Source organism: Lynx rufus, unplaced genomic scaffold, assembly GCF_022079265.1.
Source record: "Lynx rufus isolate CCGP_SWC_20201006 ecotype Redwood Valley unplaced genomic scaffold, mLynRuf1.p SCAF_4, whole genome shotgun sequence".
Lineage (NCBI taxonomy): Eukaryota > Metazoa > Chordata > Mammalia > Carnivora > Felidae > Lynx > Lynx rufus.
The window spans coordinates 97,224,304-97,248,463 of NW_025814856.1; the positions used below are offsets into that span (position 1 = coordinate 97,224,304).

At 36.2% G+C, this 24,160-nt stretch overlaps 1 protein-coding gene across 1 annotated transcript in view; it reads left to right on the forward strand.

Annotated features, from left to right (window-relative positions):
* The first annotated feature begins 2,098 nt into the window (after positions 1 to 2,098).
* VPS50 (VPS50 subunit of EARP/GARPII complex) overlaps positions 2,099 to 24,160 on the forward strand; it is a 134,711-nt gene continuing 112,649 nt past the window's right edge. Inside the window, exons 1-3 of the mRNA XM_047096681.1 lie at positions 2,099 to 2,198; positions 9,205 to 9,273; positions 23,987 to 24,109. Coding sequence (XP_046952637.1) covers positions 2,166 to 2,198; positions 9,205 to 9,273; positions 23,987 to 24,109 — 225 coding nt within the window. The 5' untranslated portion in view covers positions 2,099 to 2,165. The remainder of the gene's footprint in view (positions 2,199 to 9,204; positions 9,274 to 23,986; positions 24,110 to 24,160) is intronic.

The window sequence follows — 24,160 nt, forward strand, 5'->3', positions numbered from 1 at the left end:
TTGGTGCTTTCAGAGACTTTTAAATATTGAAGATTTTCATACAGTAAGAACTGCCTGGCAATAAAGGCCAGAGCAGGTAAAGAATAAACTAAACTAGGGTTGCCCAAAAGTACCTGGAATTTTTTACGGGGTACAAATAACAGAGAAGCATATAGGTAAACATAATTTCAAAAAGAACTGTTAAGCACGACAGAAGTATGCACAGGGTGGTTCTTTTGGAGCAGAGAACTGGGAAGAATTGTGACTAGAATACTTCATAATTGTAAGGTGTTTTACAATGTATAAATTGCATTCACCTACATCATCTCATTTATGCTTACAAAAACCCTAGGTCAAATATTACAACCTCATTTGTAAAAATGAGACAAAGACAAAAGACAAGACACTGAAGTCAAATAATAATTTCAGAACTGGAAATAACCTCTGTAAGGTCCTCTAAACTTCAGTCATTTGCAAACTACTTTTATTATTTTTGCCATATCTTAGTACCACCCATACTATTTTTTTTACCGAATTTTTTCATTAGTTTGGCACACTTCAACACTTTTTCAGTTGTCCTAAGAAATACTTTTGAAATCATGGGTTTCTGATAAACATTATTTAAAAGTAAATTTAAAAAGAATTATTGCTACCACCCTTCAGGACTCACTCTGCAACACCATACATGAAATTCTTACTTAAAGCAACATCTTGGGGACGTCTGGGTGACTCAGTTTGTTAAGTGGCCCACTTTGGTTCTGGTCATGATCTTGCGGTTTATGGGTTTGAGCCCCATGTCGGGCTCTGAGCTAACAGTGCAGAGCCTGCTTGGGATTCTCTCTCCCTCCATCTCTCTCTGCTCCTCCCTGCCTCGTGTTTTCTCTCTCTCTCTCTCTCTCAAAATAAATACATAAACTTAAAAAATCCAACATCTGCATAATCAGTCCTTCAGTTTCTGCTTGCATGTCTGCAGTAATCTCAGACAAGTTACTTAGTTTCTCCATACCTTAGTTTCTTCATCTTTAAAATGGGGATAATTGAAAAAAAAATAAAATGGGGATAATTGTACCAACCCCATAGGATGCTTATGTGGATAAATGAGATAATATATGTAAAGCTATTAGCAGAGTTCTTGACATGTAGTAAGCGCTCAATAATTGTTACCTGTTGTTAGTGCTGGGTCGCTTTTTTCCCCCCCTGGTGTTCTCATAACTAGAACTTTTTTTTTTTTTTTTTTTTTTTTAAGTAATCTCTACACCCAACATGGGACTTGAACTCACAATCCCAAGATCAAGAGTTACATGTTCCACCAACTGAGCCAGCCAGGTGCCCCTGGAAAGTTCTTCCTTAAATCAAACCCGAAAGACTCTTCTACCTTCCTCAATTTAACTGAATTGCTAAAAGTTGAAATGAGAACTTTAAAGTGACATGTGTACTTATTATTGTTGCACTTTCCATCGTGACTTGCCTTAGATTAGGAAGGTAGTGAAATAGGTAGGGGTTAAATCTTTGGGTTTTATAGTTTTTTTTTTGCAGTGGATGCCAAGACTGAGAAAGAACAGCCCTAACCCTGGACAGCTGCCTATTGGACAACCTGGACCACACCTTTCTTCAGGCCAAGCCCAGAGCCAGCTAGAGAGTCCCAGGTTCTCAGGTCACTTCTGGGAGACTGCCTTCCCTTGAGTTCCTGTCACGTCAATCTCAGATCCTCCCACTCCGCCCGTCTCTACTAGGTGGGGTTTCCTCCATTATACTCTTAGGGGAATCACGTCAGTCTGGTTTATATACTGTCTTCTCAATGCTTGTTCCTGTCGTTCAATGCCTGGTCACCTACGAGTTAGCTTTTCGTTTTATCAATGGAGTTACCAAGGGCAAGGAATTCTGTAAAGACAGGCGGTCGCCGTGGTCACTCAGAGCAACAAGACTTGCAGGCTTAACTGAAGCGTCCACTGTTTTGCTTGCTGGGAAATGTAGTACCTGGGCTGTCCTCTCCTCTTCATTGCGGGTGTCGGTGGTAGCCGGAAGACTACAATTCCCAGCATGCTCAGGGAACGAGAGAGGATGACCAGGGTCGGCAGCTCCACGTGACTACTCACTATGGCTTCCCTGTGTACCGGCCAGCTGTCTGGTGTTTGGGCGTGATTTGTCAGGTCTTTGCCACAGAATACCCCTTTCACGATTTCGACATGCAAAAAATCAAATCTCTTATGACCCGACAGGTAAGTCGCAGAGGCTGAAGCAAAGGCCTCCTTCGTTTCTGCTGGTAGAGGAGTCTAGATGGTCTGTCTCTGGACCGGGACGGGCGGACGCCTAAGGTATGGCTGGTGGCAGGTGTCAGGGGCACTGGAAAGTCGGGGCACACCATGGAAAACTAATCTGAGCCGCCCTGATCGGAGCTCTGCTCAGGCGGGTAGCGGCGTCCCAGAAACATTCCTTTAGATAAGGTCAATGAGGGAGTTTCAATGAAGGCTATCTTGGTTTCCCTTCCTCTCCCTTTTGCCGTCGTTCCAGTGACAGTCCCAGCTGCCTGCAGGACTCCCTTTATCCAGGCTGCCTGTCGTCTCTGAGCAGGTGGCCTGGGTAGGCGGGTGAGGTCTGTGCAATAGAGATGACCTGGAAAGAGTGAAAAAAAGTGGATGAGTTGAAGACAGAATTGGTAGCTTGGTGACTTTGGGCAAGTTCCCAAACCTTATAGCCTAAATTTCCAGATGCTTAAATGAAAATAATTATTTTTGTTAATCTTATCTTACAATTCTGAGAGTCACCACCAATAAGTTAATGCGTGAGAAATTATACTTAAAAAATCATTGTTATGGCAAAATAATGGTCTTTTATTTTTTGCCACAATGATAATTCATGAATAAAAAACTTTGGTTTTTATTCCATCTCATAAATGTTATGGACTTCCTAGTCATGTCTCAGCTTTCTTCAAGCAAGAAATTATGACTTTAGATACCTTTATTTATTCAACTCTTTCACCGTAATTGGCCATACTTTATTACTTTTATATGAGAGAAGTTAATTCAGGGTTGTAAATTAGAGATTTTGAGAACTTTGGAGAATATGAAGGATAGTCATTTAGTGAAAGTTTCATTTGTGAGTTAGGTTTGTTGTTTATTAGAAAACAGATTCCAAATTAAATTCTTATTTGAGAATTCAGAATTTGAGAGATACCTGAATAGGTTACAAATGGTAGATATCTTGTGAAGAATACATGAGTCCTACGTGATTATTTTACTCCTCTTAAATTGTATTGTTAATGTCACAAAAATAAAATTAAAAAGTTCTGTGAATAATAAAAGATTTAAGTAAGTGGCGATCCCTCACATTTGTTGAGTACTGGTATTATGGTTCATACCACTTGTTACTCAGGGATGTTTGCATCTTGCTCCATCCAGTAGTAGCTATGTGACCTTGAAGAAGTCACCTTTTTTGAGCATTTGTTTCCACATCTTTAAAATAGGGATGATAACACGTATCTCATGGTGTCAGATTGATGGTGATGTTCATATGATATGATGAAGGTAAAGAGATCAAGGAGTTAACACAGCATCTGGGTCTTATGAAGGAAGTGCTTGATCACAGAGTTCATCTCAGTGGCTGCACTGATGCTGAGAAAGCAGGAAAACTGGAAGCAGGTTGTTGCAGTAACAATAGTAGATGATTTCAGGCTGACTTTTGGTATCTGTTTGCTTTTTTTTTAGTATCTCTAATTTTTACACCAATATACATTATATCACTACTACTCCTAAACTGCTTCTAGAATGCTGAATTTGGACTTTTGTGCATCAGCTAAAGTTGGTCTTCTGTCATGTTGCTTGCCATATAGTTCAGTGTAGTCATCATTGTATAGCAACATTGGTTGTTTTATTGGTTTTTAACCTTATTTTGTAATACTGAAGGGAGAGAAAAAATACACAAGTCCAGATACCCGTGATATGTTTAGATCTCCTAAATGTAGTGAATTGTTATGTAAATGGTGACTCTTCAGCCTCAATCAGTTGCTTATTGGACTTGAGCAGCTCAAATCAGTGCTTAGGATAGAAAAACCCTAAAGAACACATACAAAATAACTGGAACATACTGTGTAAAAAGTGAAGTAAAGTTAGAAGTTTTACACAGATTTTAAAAGTCATCCTAATTATATTTGTTTATGGCTTGACTTCCACATATTTAATCGTTACGAATACACATTTCATAAATCTTTAAGATGTGAAAATAGAGTGCTGCCTGGAGTTACATTGGGAGATTTTTATTTAGTAACATTTATTATTGGGTTAAATGTAGTAGTATTACATATACACAAAGATGTTTCTTTTTTGTGAGGCTAAAGAATATGCTAATAATATTGTTAATGTGGAGAGATATGAAAGGTCTATGAAACTTATGGGGTTTTTTTGGCATTTCAGCTTTGCAAGGATCTTGCTTTGGAAAAGAGTGGGAGGGTGGGCTTTGTTAGCTCTGTTTATTTATATGAGGTCTGTTGTTCAGCTTTCTCTATTATGCTGGCCTCTGTTTTTTCAATTCATTCAACAAATGTTTACAGAGCACTATGTGCCAGGCACTATTCTAAGTTTGAGGGTGTGCAGCAGTGAACAAATCAGACAAGTGCTCAGGCAGACATAGGGATTAATGCTTTGGAAGAATAGGAGATAGGGAGGTCTGGAGTTGTTGGCAATTTGCGGTTGTTGATAATTTTAGATAGGGTGGCTGTGGAAGGCCTCACTGAGAAGGTGACATTTGAGTAAAAACCTGAAGGAAGTGAGGAAGCAAACCATGTGGATATTTGGGAAGGAGCATTCCGGGTGGAAGGAAGAGCAAATGTGGAGGCCTTGAGGCAGGACCATGGCTGAGGAACAGAGGCCGGTGTGGGTGGAGTAAAGTGAGGAGAAAATAGTAGAAAATGAGGTCGGGATGAGAGCCGAAAGCAGGAAGCCGGATCACACAGGACCTCATCGTGACCTCATCTCCTACTACTTTTTTCCTTACTAATAGCAAAGCCATGCTTCCATTTTGATTGAAATAGCAAGCAGAGGAGTGATGCCATTTTACATATGTGGACTTCACAAAGACATTTTTGGCTTCTTTTATTTACTTATTTATTTTTTTAATGTTTATTTATTTATTTTGAGAGAGAGTGAGGGAGGCGCAGAGACAGGGAGAGAGAGACAATCCTAAGCAGGCTCCTCACTGCCAGCAAAGACTGGCTTCTTTTTAAAGAATAGGTTGAAGAGGGAAAAAGAGCAAAAAAAGGGAGAACAATAAGGATGCTACTGCAGTATCTGAATGAGAGAGGATGTGGGTCTTATACAGAGTCCTCGTGGTGGAAGGATTGAGAAGAGGCTGGATCTGTGGGTATATTGTAAATTTAGAGTTGACAGGACTTCTTGACAGATCAGATTTGGGCTGTGAGAGAAGGAGAAGCATTAAGGTTGATTCCAGATGGTTTGGCCCCCTCAATTAGAATTGGCATTTAACGAAATGGGTAAGGCTGAGGAAGGAACAGATTCAGGGAAGGCAGAAAGTTTTTAGACTTGCTTTTTAAAAGCCTCTTTTAGATATTTAAGTGGCAAGATTAAAAATAGGCACTTGGCTAAGAGTCTGAATTTCTGAGGAGAAGCACAGGATATAGATAAAAATTTGGGACTTAAAAACATATATAAGGTATATAAAGTGGCTAAGATCACCAATGGATTGAGTGTGGATATAAAACAGTCCATGGTTGGAGCTCTTGAGATTTCAATGCTGGAAGGTTAGGGTGGATCTCGCAAGGCAGACTGAGAAGGAGCAGCTGGTGAGGTAAGACCGCAGCATCTCAAAGACCACCTGTCCCCTATCAGACACTGAATAAATATTTGTTGGATAAATGTTGGATAAGGACAACAACCAAGTAGTGTGGGTCCTGGAAACCACGTAAAGAATTGAAAAGAGGAAGGAGTGATCACCTGGGCTAAATGCTGCAGCAGATGGGTGGCAGAAGGTGAGAATGAGCTTTGGATCAAGCAGCATGGAGGTCATTGGTGACCTGACAATAGCACTTCTCATGAAGTGGTGGGGAGGAAAGCTGGATTAGGTGGGTTAGAGAGAAATTGAGGACTGAGTACAGCCACTGTGTTGAATTTTGCTGAAGAGAGAAAGAGGCAGAAATCACCTCACATGCTCCTTTTGATCATTGGGACATTTAGTTGCTGGTCTCATAAATGGAAATAGAAGATTCATTTAGGCATAATAGAAGTAGTCTGAAGTGTTAAAATGTGCTTTGGGCAAAGAAATAAAGTGCAGAGGCAGGTATTTTGTAAAAAATTTTTTTATTTATATATTTTTTAATTTACATCCAAATTAGCATATAGCACAACAATGATTTCAGGAGTAAATTCCTTAATGCCCCTTACCCATTTAGCCCACCCCCTCCACAACCCATCCATTGACCCTCTGTATGTTCTCCACATTGAAGAGTCTCTTCTGTTTTGTCCGCCTCCCTGTTTTTATATTATTTTTGCTTCCCTTCCCTTATGTTCATCTGTTCTGTGTCTTAAAGTCCTCATATGAGTTAAGTCATATGATATTTATCTTTCTCCGACTGACTAATTTCACTTAGCATGACACCCTCCATTTCCATCCACATAGTTGCAAATGGCAAGATTTCATTCTTTTTGATTGCCGAGTAATACTCCATTGTATATATATACCACATCTTCTTTATCCATTCATCCATCGATGGACATTTGGGCTCTTTCCATTTGGCTATTGTTGAAAGCACTGCTGTAAAAATGGGGGTGCATGTGCCCCTTTGAAATAGCATCCCTGTATCCCTTGGATAAATACCTAGTAGTTAAATTGCTGGGTTGTAGGGTAGTTCTATTTTTAATTTTTTGAGGAACCTCCATACTGTTTTCCAGAGTGGCTGCACCAGTGTGCATTCCCACAAGCAGTGCAAAAGAGATCAGAGGCAGGTATTATTTATGCTGAGCTTTTTATAAATTTAAACTGAGGAAATTTTCAAAACAAATACTAAATATAAAAGAAAATCAAATAATGGTTAATGATTACAGTGAGTTTCAATTTTGTAAAAGCAGAGTACTACAGTTACAACCATGAATTCCTGCTTTAGAGAAGTAAAGATAAAAATGATTTCTTTTTTGTCAGTAGAAATTTATAAACTTGCTAATAAACTTGCTAATCTTAAAATACACATAAGTGCCAGATGTTGTGCTCTGAGACATTTATATGAAAAATACAGGTGAGTGTCAGATGTGCTCTGAGACACTTATGTAATTCTTCATTTCTGTTTTGATAAAAGAGAAGCATTTCTCTGTGATCACAGTAATATTCAGAATAATGGTTAGCACTTAAAGAATGCTTGCCATATACCAGACACTGTTTTTGGCCTCCCACATACATTATCTCCTTTACTCCTTACCACTGGCCTCTGCATTATTGTCACCATAATTAGAATATAAAGACAGGCAAGGTAGGTAAGTTGTGCAAGACCACTGAGCCCATTCCCTGAATCACTGAGCTCCCGTGCTTCCCAACGTGTAATAGGGTTTCCAATTTTTACGACTTTTATTTTGTACGTTTGTTAGAAAGTTGCCATATAGTATTAGCAGATTATTATATGGGGTGACTAATCTGGAGGTAAGGCCCTTTCCTAGATATTAGTGTGTATCACTTTACATTTAAGGCATTGGTTTCTTTACTGAGTAGCTCTGGGGAAAGAGAAAATTACATGTGATATATTCCTCCAAGAATTTCTGTTGGATTGATTACACAAATCTGTACTTTTAAAAATATTTATTTAAAAGGCATGACAGTTATATTTTTAAAATATATTTTAGGGGTGCTCATGCTTTTGAATCAAATTATGAAGTTTTACACTTGTGCGTTTATGTATATATATGTGCATGTATGTGTGTATGTGTGTGTGAGAGAGAGAGGGAGAGGGGTAGAAAGAGAGAATATGAGAGAGAATGAAAGTGAGAGAAACCTGGGTGTGGAGTCTTCTGGGAGTAATGGAATACTTGGGAGTGAGGCAAAGCACCTGCTGTCATAAAAAATTGTAGTAATGACTGGCCATATTTTATAATAGGGAAGATAGAATACATGGCTCTATAGTTTAAAAATAAGCAAGTTCTGCTCTAACTCTCAAATAGTCAACCTAAGTAAACCATATATTTTGTCTACTAAGGACATCAAAGGACCAATATAAGGTACCTAAAGGACAAAACTCAAATTTATGCATCAGCTAATTTTGCTCACAGTTTTTTCAAATGTTTATTTATTTTTGAGAGAGAGAGACAGAGTGCGAGCAGGGCAGGGGCAGAGAAGGAGACAGAAATTGAAGCAGGCTCCAGGCTCTGAGCTGTCAGCCTGGAGCCCCATCCAGAACCCCCACAACTCTGAGATAGTGACCTGAGCTGAAGTCAGACACTTAACCAACTGAGCCACCCAGGTGCCCCTCACAGACTAATATTTACAGGGATTTTAGTTATCTGCTTTGAATAGCCTATGTTTAAAAAGAGGCTTTCAAAGAAAAGTTAGATTGCTAACTTCTTTCTGTCTTGTTCACTTTCCCTGGTACAAATGAGACTTTCAGAGTCCCTCAGTAGATTGTGAATATAGAAATTACCAGGTACCAGGGAGCTAAAGAACAGTAGAAAGCAGCAAGATAGGAGATTTGTTATACAGTACAAATTGGGTGCATTGGTGAGAAATAATCAGGTAGAATCAAGGGATTACTTACGTATTAATTAAGCAATTAGCATTATTTAAAAGTCTTTGATTAGCTCAATTGGTTGGTGTATTATATCAGAGAATCATAATACTTGTTCCTTTTTATCAGGTGAATTTGGTAATGATTAATAGATAAGTCCTTTTATAGAATGCTTTTTGTCACCCAATTTTCTTTTCTTTTCGTTGTTTTTAAACTATGGTTAAATTAGACTTCAGCCATTAGTTATGAAGATGTCATATAATATTTTTATTTTAAACTTCCAAAAGTACATCTTTACTTGATTTAATAATACTATTATTAAATACTATTTAATATCATATTAATACATATTAAGTATATTAAGTGACAGCTGTTTTTAGAACGTACATTCTATATATTTTAAAGCAGGAAAATTTCTGTTTTTAATGGTGATTTCTATTTTAGTAAATATGTTCTATCATTTTATAGTTCTGCAGCAGAATTAAAATTCTTTTTATTATTATTTTTTTAAGGGTCTGAAAAGCCCTCCGGAGAACCTTAGTGATCTTGGTGCCATTGAGAGTCTCCGGGTCCCTGGAAAGGTATTGATCTATATGTGTGAGCGTGACTTTTCACTTCCTTAAAAAATAATATTGCCTTTGGATAATAATTGATTCACAGAAGCCTTTCCTTCCCACAGGAAGATGGTAGTTATGATAAAACTAGGTAAATTTTTATAGTATAGGGGGCTTGGGGCTTGTTTTTGCTTTCATTACTCATTGGGATGCAGTATGATTCATTATAGTGAAACAGAAAAATGCAAAATTGATAAATTTAGAATTTATTTATTGTATCAAATTCTTAGCCTGAAATCAGTTTTATATGTATATATGGAACTTATTGATTTATATGCTGTAATTTGGAGAAATAAAATGAAATAATTTACTTTTTATGCTGTAACATTTTGAGCCAAATACATTTTTGAGTAAGTAGCTAAAGCATAGTTTATAATAAATTATAAATATCTTAGATTTTAATCTCCTGATTCATGTGAACTTATGTTTACATATTTTAATAGGTGTTACTTGAAAGCTAGTTGGCTTTCCCTCAGGAGAATTACTAACCGTTGTTAAAAAAAACAAAAAACAAAAAACAACCGTGCTGTTCCTCACTCTGGGATATTGCCATTCGAAGCTGCCTTGGTGAATAGCGGCTCCATCACAGATCAAAGCATCGTCTTCTGAATGTCTGCTCTTGTGATTTTCAATTTGAGGATGATATTTCAAAATACTATTTGTTTCCTGTGTCTGGCATCTTAATACATAGGGCTTGTTTCTCTTGGTCAGCAATCATAAGTCCTCTCATGACGCCTCAGTGTCAGCTGCTCAGGAGAGTGATTTCCCATCCCCGTGAGGAGCCTTATCCCCTAATGTGAATTTTGTATTTACAGCTTAGGCTTTATTTGGGAGCAGACCCAAACATATTCTCCAAATATGATAATATTCCAGCCAGCCCTTTTGCATGAAATGACTTTGACAAAAACCTTAAAGAGACATTTTGAATAGTTTTATATAATGTTATAAAAGATTATTGCATGTGATGAAATTGGGAACTAAGCAATAACCATAAATCCTAATTGACAATTCTTTTTATTTCTTTGACTCTAGAAAAAAGATTATCATGCATCATAAACATGCCTTAAATTGGATTGCGTTAGATGTTGTATTGCGTAAGAACTTTGTCGTTTTTAAACCTTGTGTGAACTTTGTCGTCTTTTTTTTTTTTTAATGTTTATTTATTATTTTGAGAGAGAGACAGAGCACAAGCCAGGGAGGGGCAGAGAGAGAGGGAGACACAGAATCGGAAGCAGGCACAGGCTCTGAGCTGTCAGCACAGAGCGCAATGCTGGGCTTGAACCCACAAACTGTGAGATCACGACCTGAGCCCACGTCGGCCACTAAACCGACTAAGCTACCCAGGCACCCCTGTTGTCTTTTACACTGTGCACCTTGATGTTTTTCCAGTACTTGTAGGTAGTGAATTTATAATGATCTCATTACCCAGTCTCCTCACTGACCTCCCCACCCGCAGCCCCATCAGTGGCTTGTGGTGTGTAATTTGAGATGACTGCTTCTGGGTGGAGAGGCTAGTCTGGGATCATATGATCAGGGTATGTATATGATTCAGGTGATGATTAAGCTTGGGGCATTGGTCTGATTGACACTCACTAAGAAGCTAAGTTAAATTATAAAACAATTAATAGTAAAATTAGTATCATGGCATTGGGCTTAAATGTAGCCTTACTCAAGAAAGCTCATAAGTCCTTGTGCTTGTTCTGTTCTCTCTGTGCATTCTCTGGAAACATCACAAGTGCTGCAGGGTGAGCTGACTGCTGCCTTCTCTGCGTATTTTTGAAACTTTAAGAGTTGCTGGATCAGGAGAGTAGTGAAACTCCAGTCAGGACACCAAGTTTGAGATGGGTGAAGTTCCTACTCAAGACTGAAATTAAGAGTTAAGAAGACTTGTGTTCAGAAATGCCCTTATACAGTGTAGTTTGGTATAACTTTAATGCTGAGTATATGTTTCATAATTTAGATGTTATTTGAGCGCCTGCATGGCTCAGTTGGTTAAGTGTCCAACTTCAGCTCGGGTCATGATCTCAAGGTTTGTGAGTTTAAGACCCCCATGGGACTCTGTGCTAGAAGCTCAGAGCCTGGAGCTGCTTTGGATTCTGTATTTTCTTCTCTCTCTGCCCCTCCCCTGCTTGCACTCTGTTTCTGTCTCTGTCTCTCTCTCAAAAAAAACCCCAAAACACAATTTAGATGTTACTCTATAGTTAGGTCATATATATAATATATATAATATATATAAAGTTTTTATTACATCCCCAGAATTTATTCATCTTCTGTCTAGAAGTGTGTACTTTTTGACCAACATCTCCCCATCTACCCCACCCCTCAGCCTCTGGTAACCATCGTTCTGGTCTCTGTTTCTATGAGTTTGACTTTTTAAGATTCAACATATAAGTGATATCATACAGTATTTGTCTGTCTCTATGTGACTTATTTTACTTAGCATAATGCCCCTCTTGGTCCACCCATGCTGTCACAAATGGCAGGATTTCCTTCTTTCTTATGGCTGAATAAAATTCCATTGTATATACGTACTACATCTTTATGTGTTCATCTTTTGACTGACAATTAAGTTGTTTCCATACCTTGGATATTGGAATGCTGCAATGAACGTGGGAATGCATATATCTCCTTGAGATGGTATTTTCCTGTCCTTTGGATATATATCCAGAAATGGGATTGCTGAATTTTTAATTATTTTGAGGAACCTTCATACTGTTTTCCATAGTGGCTGTACCAATTTATGTTCCCACCAACAGCGCACAGGGTTCCTCTTTCTCCATATCCTCACTAATTTAAGTCATTATCTTTTGTCTTTTTGATGATAGACATTCTACCAGATGTGAAAAGATCCTGCATTGTGGTTTTGATTTGCATTTCCCTGATGATGAGTGATGGTGATATATATTTTTCATGATTTATTTTTTTAATAGAAGTATTATTTTTTTTAAGTTTATTTATTTATTTTGAGAGAGAGAGAGAGAGAGTGTATGTGCACATTGGCGAGGGCAGCGGGAGAGGGCAAGAGAGAGAGCATCCTAAGCAGGCTCTGCACTGTCAGCACAGAGTTCCACAAGGGGCTCAAATTCATGAACTGTCAGATCATAACCTGAGCTGAAATCAAGAGTTGGATGCTTATGTGACTGAACCACCCAGGTGTCCCTTACATGATTTATTTTTATACAGTTGTCTTAAAATTAGTGTCACGGCTAGTTCTTGATGATTGAACTTCTGTGGCTTCAAAAAATAACTTTTATATTGAGTTTTTTAAGTTGTTAAAAATATTTCAACAAAATGTAAAACATGAATTTAAAATATTATTTTAAAATAACTTCTTCCTGTAATAAAAAGTTAGTATATACTGTGAACAAAAAATACGGTAAACAGAAAAAGATACCTAAAAAAATCACAAAAATCACCAACACAGTCAAGGTTAACTTTGCCTTCTGATCTTTTCCCCATGCATATTCAAAATTTTATTGAGCATCTATTTTGTGCTAGACATTCTCTAGGGACTGAGTATAGCAGTAGACAAGAGAAAACTTCTCTGCTGCCAGAGAGGTTACCTAGGTTCAAGCAGAGGGAAGATAGGCAGTAAACAAGGTGATGCAAAGTATGACAAATACTATGAAGGAAATAGAGTGGTAATGTAGACTGTGAAGCTGGAGGCTCTTTCACATGGAGTAGTCAGTGTAGGTTCCTCCTTCCTTTTCTGTTTCAAAAATGGTTTCCTATAAATTATTCTGAAGCTTGGGTTTTAAACTTAGTGAAACGTATTGCAGAGAAAATGCTTGCAGTATATTACTAGGTTTAAAAAACAAGCTACCCGGTTATTTGGCTTGGGTAGATATTTTTTGAACTTAATTTATACCTGTTACATTGCCTGTTATCAAAAAGACAAGAAATAACAAGTTGGCAAAGATAAGGAGAAAAGGAAGCTCTTGTTTACCATTGGTGGGAATATACATTGGTACAACCACTATGGACAACAAAAAATTAAAAATAGAACTACTGTATGATCCAGCAATTCCACTTACAAGGAAAATGGAAACACTAAGTTGAAAAGATATATGCACCCTCATGTTTACAGCAGCGTTATTTACAACAGCCAAGACATGGAAACAACCTAAGTGTTCATAGATGGATGAATGGATAACGTAAATGTGTGTGTGTGTGTACACACATATACACACAAATACATAACAATGGAATATTATCAGCCACAGACATGAATGCAGTCTTGCCATTTTTAACACTATGGATGGACCTTGCGTGAATTTTACTGAGTAAAAAAAGTCAGAGAAAGACCATATGATCAAATACCATATGATTTCACTTATATGTGGAATCTAAAAAGAAAACAAAACAAAAAAAGCAACAAGTCATAGATATAGAGAACAGATTGGTGGCTACCAGAGGCAAGGGGTTTGGGGGTGGGCAAAATGGGTGAAGGGGTCAAGAAGTATTAACTTCCAGTTACAAAATAAATAAGTCATTGGGACATAACATACAGCATGGTGACTATAGTTAATAATACTGTATTGCATATTCTAAAGGTGCTAAGAGAGTAGATTTTAAAGTTCTTATCCAAGAAAAAATATTCTGTGTACTGGGTGATGGACTTACTATGATCATGTTGCAATATATACAAATATTGAATCATCAGTAAAAAAACAGACAAAGGAACAAACAAAAAAACACCACCAAAAGAACCCACCTCACTGTCTTAATTTGGGTTCCCTTGATATTCTAATGCCAGAAGTAAAAAATCCAATTTATGCTTCTTAAGTAGTCTGTGTAAATACTTGTATAGAGAAACTTTTAAACATTAACTTCATCTAATGCTTTACCTCATTCAAGTATATGTATGTAGAACATTTTTAAAAAAGGCCTCCTTGGTTTTTCTGTATGGACCCATGTCTTCTTCCTTTTCTTATCTAAGTTGTAACAAGGAAGTGAGATTTCACTGGGGTTTTCAAGAAGGAAATGGTTTAGCTTGGGTTGTGTTATGTTAAAAGGTTCTGGTGTAAAGAATAAATAGAAGGGGAATGTTAGGATGAATCATAAGAAAGGCTGTTTGTTTAGGTTAAAAATAATCTAATACTGGCAAATTTCATATGGTGCAACTCATTACAGAAAGGCAGATGGTTAAGGAAAACTGAAGAAGGGCATTAGGTGTGCTTGAGAATCCAGAAAGGACTGTTTTGTTGTTGTTGTTGTTGTTTTGAGAACTATATAAATTCTGAGTGGGAAGAAACCTTAGAAGTCATCAGGTACGGGGCACCTGGGTGGCTCAGTTGGTTAAGCGTCTGACTCTTGGTTTCAGCTCAGGTCATGCATGATCTCAGGGGTTGTGAGTTTGAACCCTGCGTTGGGCTGTGTACTGGCAGTGCGGAGTCTGCTTGGGATTCTCTCTCTCCTCTCCCTCCCACTCATCCCCCCACAAATAAATAAATAAACTTGGGGGGAAAAAAGAAATCATCTAGTACAACTTCTGCCTTTTATGGACAGCATGACACTGTATTCCATTTTAAGAGATGTGAGTCAAATAATCCATATACTGGAAATTTGGAATTTTGGTGGAGAAAATAGTGTAGAAAGAAAAAAAAATAGGATTATTCGCAGCATTTTCTATAGAAAAGGAAACTTTGAGAAAGATTTCAAAAATCTTAGCTTAAATCATTCAGAGGTAAGATCAGTGGTGTCCAAGCTTTGCTGCATATTAGAATAACTAATAACCCACAGGCCCTACCCCATTCTAATTAAGTGACAGTATGTGGGGTGGAGCCAGGTGTCAGCAGTGTTAAGAAATCCCCACGTGATTCCAATGTGGAGCAGTGTTTGGGAATCTTTGGCCAAGTGGAGGACACGGTGACAAGAATGGAAAAAGGGGAACTATAGGAACTATTGTAGAAGAAAATTTTTGAAATTTTATTGACAGTTTTTGTGGGAAAGAGTAAAGAGTTAGTGATGACCTAAAATTTCATTACTGGGAAATGGATTCTGTTATAATTCAAATTAATGGGATTTTCGTGCTGAAGTAAAGATAGAGGAAACTGATCTATATAGTATTTACTGACTAAATTTGTTATTCATTTGGAGAAATTTATACTTTTTGAATTATGTGAAAGGTTTTCACTTATTTTAATTGGTTACAAGACTTATGAAGACTTGAGACCAAAATTTATTATAATATATAATAATAACAATAGCCACATGGTTACTAGTTACAGAACTTATTAGGGTTGCATTTGAGAGTATTTGTTGAATCCTGATTAAAAATATTAATATTCGGAACCTTATAAATCTGTATCTTGACTTTAAGTAAACATTTTCCATAGTTCTTCCATAATGCTTACATATAAAAAGAGTACTGATAAGAAAAGAGTACTAATGTTAATATTGTTTTATGAATTTTTCTGAGCTTCTACCTTCTGATGTTATTCTTTAAAGATAAAATTTTTTTTTTGTTTTTAAGGCCCTGATTCTCCTAACTCATAAATACAAATAGGATTCAGCTAGGTTTACTATTACACATGGTTGGTTTAGCTATGCCTTTGACTTTTTTCATGTAAGACAAATATAGGCCAAGAGGAAAAAAGATATCTCTGTTGCAGTCAAAACTTGAAAATACATTTGTCTAAATATAAGAAAGTATTTTTGTTTGTATATTTAATGCATTCCACAAATATTTACTGTATACCTTCTCTTATATAACATTCTGGGAGTTTGTGCAGAATGTTTTCTCACGTGTAAAATACTTCTGCGAAGTAAGATAAATGAATTTGACTTGACTTCTTAGCATCCATGAAAAGACTTCTAAAATTTAGGAAATGGAGAAGGGCTAAATTTGAGAGACATTTTAAAAGAATTTAGGACTGAGGATTTTATTGGATGTGGAAGGTGAAGATACTGGAAAAACTGCAGTTTTTAAGTTTTTTTTTTAATGATTATTTACTTTTGAGAGAGACAGAGAGAGCGTGAGGAGGGGCCTGGCAGAGAGAGGGAGACAGAAGATCCTAAGCAGGCTCTGCGTTGTCAGCACAAAGCCCATGCAGGGTTCAAACTCAGAAATCGAGAGATCATGACCTGAGCCGAAGTCCCATGCTTAAAGGACTGAGCCATCTATGCACCCCAAGACTGCAGTTTTTAGACAGTGAGATTGAAGGTGTTGTGATGTCTTTTCTCAGAATAGATAGCATTTCTTCTTTTGGAAAAAGGGTGTGATCATCAGGGAAATACAAATCAAAACCACACTCAGATATCACCTCAACGCCAGTCAGAGTGGCCAAAATGAACAAATCAGGAGACTACAGATGCTGGAGAGGAGGTGGAGAAACGGGACCCCTCTTGCACTGTTGGTGGGAATGCAAATTGGTGCAGCCACTCTGGAAAACAGTGTGGAGGTTCCTCAGAAAATTAAAAATAGACCTACCCTATGACCCAGCAGTAACACTGCTAGGATTTTACCCAAAGGATACAGGAGTACTGATGCAAAGGGGCACTTGTACCCTAATGTTTATAGCAGCACTCTCAACAATAGCCAAATTATGGAAAGAGCCTAAATCAACTGATGAATGGATAAAGAAATTGTGGTTTATATACACAATGGAGTACTATGTGGCAATGAGAAAGAATGGAATATGGCCCTTTGTAGCAACATGGATGGAACTGGAGAGTGTTATGCTAAGTGAAATAAGCCATACAGAGAAAGATAGATACCATATGGTTTCACTCTTATGTGGATCCTGAGAAACTTAACAGAAACCCATGGGGGAGGGGAAGGGAAAAAAAAAAAAAGAGGCTAGAGTGGAAGAGAGCCAAAGCATAAGAGACTGTTAAAAACTGAGAACAAACTGAGGGTTGATGGGGAGTGGGAGGGAGGGGAGGGTGCGTGATGGGTATTGAGGAGGGCACCTTGTGGGATGAGCACTGGGTGTTCTTTGGAAACCAATTTGACAATAAACTTCATATATTGAAAAAAAAAAAGAAAAAGGGTCTGATGAAATGTTTTTAAAACTAAAAGAAAAACAATGCAGACTATACACTGGATTTTTCTCTCTTCAGTTTGTGATGTGTCTTTTCTTTAGTATTAGCTTCCAAATGGACAGGTATGTGGCAGGCAGCTTGATGTTGTTCGCTGAAGTTGAGAAATTTTTAAAGATAGCTTAAAAAAATATATATATATATATATATGTATATTTGATGTCTTAAAGCTATTATCTTTAATATTTTCCTTTTAATAGAAATAAATTTATAAAAATGCCTGTTAAGAATGTAACTGTTAAGTAAAAGAAGTAAATAAAAATATTTGGCAGAGTATCACGTATGAAATGTTTGCTTTCTAATTTTGTATTTTTAGCGTATGTTAATAATTATATTTCTGTGAATAACATCAGTACGTATTCTTGATCTTTTTCTTTAAAGACAAATGTGTCCATTTGGAATGCTGTTATTATGTAGAAAGTGATTAAAAATACATTATTTCAATCACTTAAATATGTTGTAAATCTGGATTAAAATAATGCCACTTTAATAACCTTCTAGAAAAATCTATAAATCATTTTCTCAAAATCTCCCTTCATTGTAACCTCACCAGTATTCCACTAGATGGCATTGAAAGCCTGGAAAAAAACAAAACAAAAACAAACACAAACAGGCTTTAAAAGCTATGTTTTATTTAAAACACACAAACACAAACTGATAATGAGCTGGCTGCTTTGATGGATCATTATTGTTGTTCTAGTGGGATTTTAAGAAAATGTACCATTTCCCCACGTAAGCCAACATCTGGCATTTCATTACAGATTTATATGGTCTATGTATGGTTTTAGGGTATCTGATCTTGAATCCTTTTCATCTGAAACAAAACTATTTTTGTTCAATGATTTATGATTTTTGTAACACTGATTGCATATTGAAAACTTGATGTTTTGTTCTTCCTTTTAGCTCTGTATAGATTTTGGTAGCTAAACATTTTTTGCTCTCATTTCGAGCTGTAAGGTGTTACTAAGTTTGATAAAACTGTAATTTCCATTTTAGAATTTATTATAACAGAGTAGCTTTTTTATGTTGATTGACGAAGAAATGTGCAAATAGTTAAAAAGAAAACCACAGCATTTGTCTTGGTAAGATTTGTCTTGGTAAACCTCAGTTCATGCTTTACAAGAATAAAATTTCTTTTTTTTCTACCTCATTCCCTCTCAACACAATGCAGTCTGCTATTCAGATATGTAATGTGAACCGTAGTCTAATAAACCAGTCACGGAAATGGAAGTTGGTTTGCATTTCATTTTTTTATTCTGTACATTTTTTGTGGGGTTTTGAAACTTGACTTGTGGAATGAAGATTTTGCATTCATCTTTTTTTGTTTGAATAAAGATCTACTGTTGGAGATTATAAATTTCCAGGCTGTTCTGTGGGTTCAAAAATTAGATTAAATTGCTTTTCAAAATTAAAGAGAAAATTGAATTTAATAATGGTAAGGAGAACTGTGAAGTTGTCATAACTCACTTTTTACACTTACAAAAGTGAATAGAATTGAAAAATTTGAACTTGATTTTGTATTTTTAATTTGCATGGTATTTTGTATAATTTAAAAGTAGTGGTTAAATGGAAAATCTGTGGTCTTTTTTTTCTCCTAAACTTGAATATATTCCCTTAAGAGATGAACTCTTAAGTGGGAAATTGTTTTGTAAAGTTATAGCCTATTTCCTTAGAAACCATAAATATACTGGAAATGTTTTATAACACCTTACACTTGAGGGCTCCAATTGTTTCATAGACTTGAATCCCCAGTTCTCATAAAACCTTTTGTTGTTATGTTGAGAGGAAAAATGGCTTGGCTGAAACAAAGATGTTCACTTAAATTTCTGTTATGATTGTTTTTCTTCATTTTTCATAGTTAGATTTATGATGTGCATTTTATATGTATGTTCCTATCACTTTATCTCAGAGATGGATCAAAATGGAAAAAAAAATAGGCTAGGTAGAATTAGAGGGAATCCTACAGTGTATTGTGACTGCTGGAAAAGACAGCTTCTAAAATATTGACTAACTTCTTTGTTTTCTACCACTTTCCTAAAATAATCCTGCTTGGTTTATTACGTTAAGAATATATTGAATATTTATGCTTACTTTTTTGATATAGTGTCTGGTACAGTGATATGTGTTAAGGTATTTTATTTTTAGTAAAGGGAAAATATGGCTCTAGTGTATATAAAAATATATTATTGGGTTTAAAAAAATCTCAACTGTTGCATTTTATTGCCTCGGTATATATGTAGATGTTCCTGCTGACATTTTTCTACCCTGTGAAGCCACTCTCTGATGTTTAACCTGTTGTATGCTTTCCTGCTACACTTTTTACTTGTGCTTTGCTTTGTATTTGCTGCCTTATTTCCCCACATTTCTCAAATTTGAAATTTTGCCTGTTCTATCTTCTCTAAATGGTACCTTTTTCATCAGATGTGAACTCACTGCCCTTTGATACCCCTGTGTTTTGTTTGTACTCCCTTATGTAATGCCTGGCAGGGGCATTGTTTATTCATCTGACCTTTCCTGTAATTTTAGCTGCTATTTTTTTACTCAGCTTTGTTTCTTTATTACCTAGTATAGAGAATTTTTGTATAGTGGGAATTAAAACAAATGTTAAATTGAAATATGTGACTTGATGGAGAAAGGTATGATAACAGAGCTTTGAAAGTTAGCAGGTTATTTCTTAATGATAGTATGGAAGAGAGACTTGTTCTGTTCTTGCCATTGTATTTTTGCTTAGTTTTCTTTATTTGAAGTGTAGTGGATTATCATTAACAAGCAAGTTCTGGCACATTTTGATGGTTTGTCATTGACAAATTATTTTTGGATTTTCAAGTTTTATGGAGCATTTGTACCACTCCAATGATATGTATTAGTTACTATGTGACGTAAGATTTATGATAAAATAAAATCCTTTAAAGAATTTTATTAGTAAAAGCAGTCTGTAAGACCAAAATATTCTCAAACTGAGTTTAAGTATCGAATATTATTGTCACTTTAAAAAAATCACTTATTTTTATATGGTATAAGAAGTTTCATTTAATATTCTATTCCCTTGATTTTGCATTTTAATTTTTTTTGTAGGAAATCTTCTGTTCATTTTGTTTATGTAAAATTTTGCTTCATACATATATGTTGACTTGCAAAATTGGTTTGAGGTGAAGAAGTATGTATTTTTGTACATCACCAATCCTAGGAAACCAGTTTATATAATGGCAAAATTATGGAGTATTTGTTTTGAGAATGTACAATCTAGCTGTTTCTGTTTATTTTTCTAATTTACATGCTTAAAGTATCCCTAAAATCATTTAACACTTATTATTATTTCTAGTTAGAAGAGACATTTTATTAAGACTTTAGGGAAAGTTTTGACTGTCAAAACAACATATTGTCTTTTCCTTTCTTTTTGTTCTCCTTTTTTTTCATACAATTCACTGGATAAATTAATTTTAGTTAGATCAGTGATTGTTATCTACAATGTGCCTTGGCACTGTGGAGCATAATGATGGAGAATAAGGAGAAATCTCAGTTCTCCAAAGGTGTATAATCAAATTGAGCAGGCAGCACTAACAGTAGTGAAACATTTAGAGAATGATTAGGTAGAAGCAGAGTCTGGCAGCCTGCAGGTGCACTGGGATTAAAAGGAACGAGGTGATTGGGATGTACGCACAATGGAGTTTGTCTGAATGAGTTCGGATGTATTGTTTTCACACAGGAGCCACTAAATTATCTGAAAGGAGAGGGTATTTTATAGGGATATAGCATTGGGCATTTGTCTTGGGTTGAATTCTACTTTGTGTGCTAGGTTTCTTTTTCTGCCTTTCTCGATTTTATGCCAATGTCCTTAGTCTAGGTTACTTAGAGTGTCATGTGTTATGTGTCTGTTCTTTGAAATTCTATGGGTTTGTCTGCTCTCTGTGATATAATTGCTTAGTTCTCCAAGAACGAATGGCATTTGACCTTTTATATACATATACAGATTGTACTCCTTTTACAGATTCATTACATTTTGTAGAATGTACACTTGTGAGATATTTATAACTGAAATTGTGTTTTCCCTTTGACATTCTTAATAACTTTGGATATTTGTTTCACTGTCATCGTATGTGTATGTTTGTCCTTTACAGATGAAAAAAAAATTAGGCACGGAGAGACTAAGTTACCCAAAGCTAATACCAGAGTTGTAACTAAAACCTAAGTGTCTTTACCTTCAGATCAATTAATTAGGTAGTGTATAGAGAACTTCAGCATGGAGTTAGATATCCTTGGCATTTATACATTTAAGATGAAAGTATTCATTCATTGCAATCTATTTGAATTTTTGCTTGACTTCGTACTTGATGTTTTCAATCTTAGCAGTTTTTATAATATTAAAAAAAATTTTTTTTTGAATGGTACCAACTACATTTGTTTGTTAGTGGTGCCGTGAAATTCCTAGGGAGGAAATTCCTAGGGAGGATATTGCCATATCCTGACTTGGGTCTTTTTCCCTACCTCAGTTTGCAGCATCTGAAGCTGGTATTTCAAATGCCTATGGACTTTTAGGGAGGGAGATTTCCAGGAATATCTGATCTTGTTTTCTTTTTTTTATTAATTTTTTTTAATGTTTATTTATTCTTGAGACAGAGACAGAGCGTGAACGGGGAGGGGCAGAGAGAGAGGGAGACACAGAATCTGAAACAGGCTCCAGGCTCTGAGCTGTCAGCACAGAACCCAACACGGGGCTCGAACCCACAAACTGTGAGATCATGACCTGAGCTGAAGTCGGATGCTCAACTGACTGAGCCACCCAGGCACCCCTGATCTTGTTTTCTATTTCATGTCTCACTCATTTCAAATTTTTATTAAATGCTTGGAGGTTGCCCATGAGTAGGTTAGTTGGAAACCTTTCTATAAGTAGTATGGTTTTAACCCAGGTCTGTTCCTCAGCTCCATTGTCCAGGGTGTTATGTAGATTAGTGTGTTTGTTATAGAACCCCCCCCCCCCCCCCCCCCCCCCGCCAATGCAGCTTCTTCTGTTAGGACACAGGGTTTCTTATTTTACTTATAGTATTTGACTGCATGCTATATCAGTGATGACTGTGTCTTTGACCTTTTTTGGTTAGTATATTTTATAAGTTGAGTTTTGGTACAGAAGAGGCATTTTCTTTTCCATGCACTCTTAATTATGCAGATTTGATGTTTGTGTGACTTTGCCTTCTCTTTTAAATTTATTGGAATTTTAAAGTTTTTCTCTTGAGTTTCAGATTTATTGCTCTAATATTTTCTTTTAGCTTGAATCTAAGAGGAGATAATTTTATAATTAATCACTTTAGATATTTAAAATATAAATTAAAGCCTAAAAGATATATAAGCTAGGTTTTTTTTTTTTTCAACGTTTATTTATTTATTTTTGGGACAGAGAGAGACAGAGCATGAACGGGGGAGGGGCAGAGAGAGAGGGAGACACAGAATCGGAAACAGGCTCCAGGCTCTGAGCCATCAGCCCAGAGCCCGACGCGGGGCTCGAACTCCCGGACCGCGAGATCGTGACCTGGCTGAAGTCGGACGCTCAACCGACTGCGCCACCCAGGCGCCCCGCTAGGTTTTTTTTATAAATGAAAAGTATGCCCTATAATAAAATAATCTAGAGTTTCTCTGTTTGAAAAATAATGTTCTCTAATAGACATTATAATTTTTGCATATTTAATCAGTGGTGTTTTATTAAGAATTTTTGTTAAATGTTATTTTAGTGACTGTAAAATTATTTTAAATATTAGTTCCTTTTGTGTTCTTAAATATATTTGAGATTAATATGAATAAAAAAATCAAAGGACGAAATTGTTATATGTGTATAAAAATAATGTTGGTTAATTAGTGTGGCAGAGAGGGAGTATCTGAATTAATGAAACTTCCAGTTAACTGAAGGTTTATCCAATGATGCAGTAAAATTGAGAGGATAAGGATGCTGACATTAGGGGTAGGGATTTGTCTGTCAGGCTCTTTTTAGTTGTGTAAGTCCACAGAAGCCCTGTTCTATATCATTAAGAAGAAAGCATTTTATCAAATACAGAGCTTTAGGTTCATAATCAGATTATTAACTGTGGTATCAGCACCCTTTGAAGGAAGCCTCATAGGATTACAGAGCTAAACTTGCAGTCTTTTCTGGAGCCAGTATGTCTTAGCCAAGCAGTGAGATTGCCAGCACGGGGAAGAATGTTTGCTCTGCTCAGGGTTCTAATGCTGACGGTGACCCCACAAGTCATTGAGGCATTCCCTGGTTATCTGTGCTGAGACGGATTTTAGAATGTTAAATGATGAAAATATGTATATATGTGGTATGTATGTACAACAGATTACATAGACACTTTGTTTTTTCCTTTTGTTAAACTTCTAAATTCTTTTACCTACCAGTTGACACACACAGAATTGAAAATAAAATCTGAATCTCTAACCCTCCCTTTTTTTTTTCTCCAATAGATGAATAGTTTTTAGTGTCTAGTAGTCCTAATTTTCCATGAACCTTCATGGTTTCTGTCAGTTTGTTTCCTTGCTCAGAATGGGTCCCCAGGAGATTTGTGATTGTTAAAATAGATGATTATTTATTTCCATGCAGGTAGAATTATAATAGCTACAAGTACTTTAATTGTGATTTTTTTCCTTAAAGGAGGAATTCCGAGAACTTCGAGAACAGCCTAGTGACCCTCAAGCTGAACAAGAACTAATTAATAGTATTGAACAAGTATATTTTTCTACGGACTCATTTGATATTGTTAAATATGAGCTGGAGGTAAAAAAAAAAATTCATTAAAACCTATCTAAACTCTGTCTTGTTCAGTGA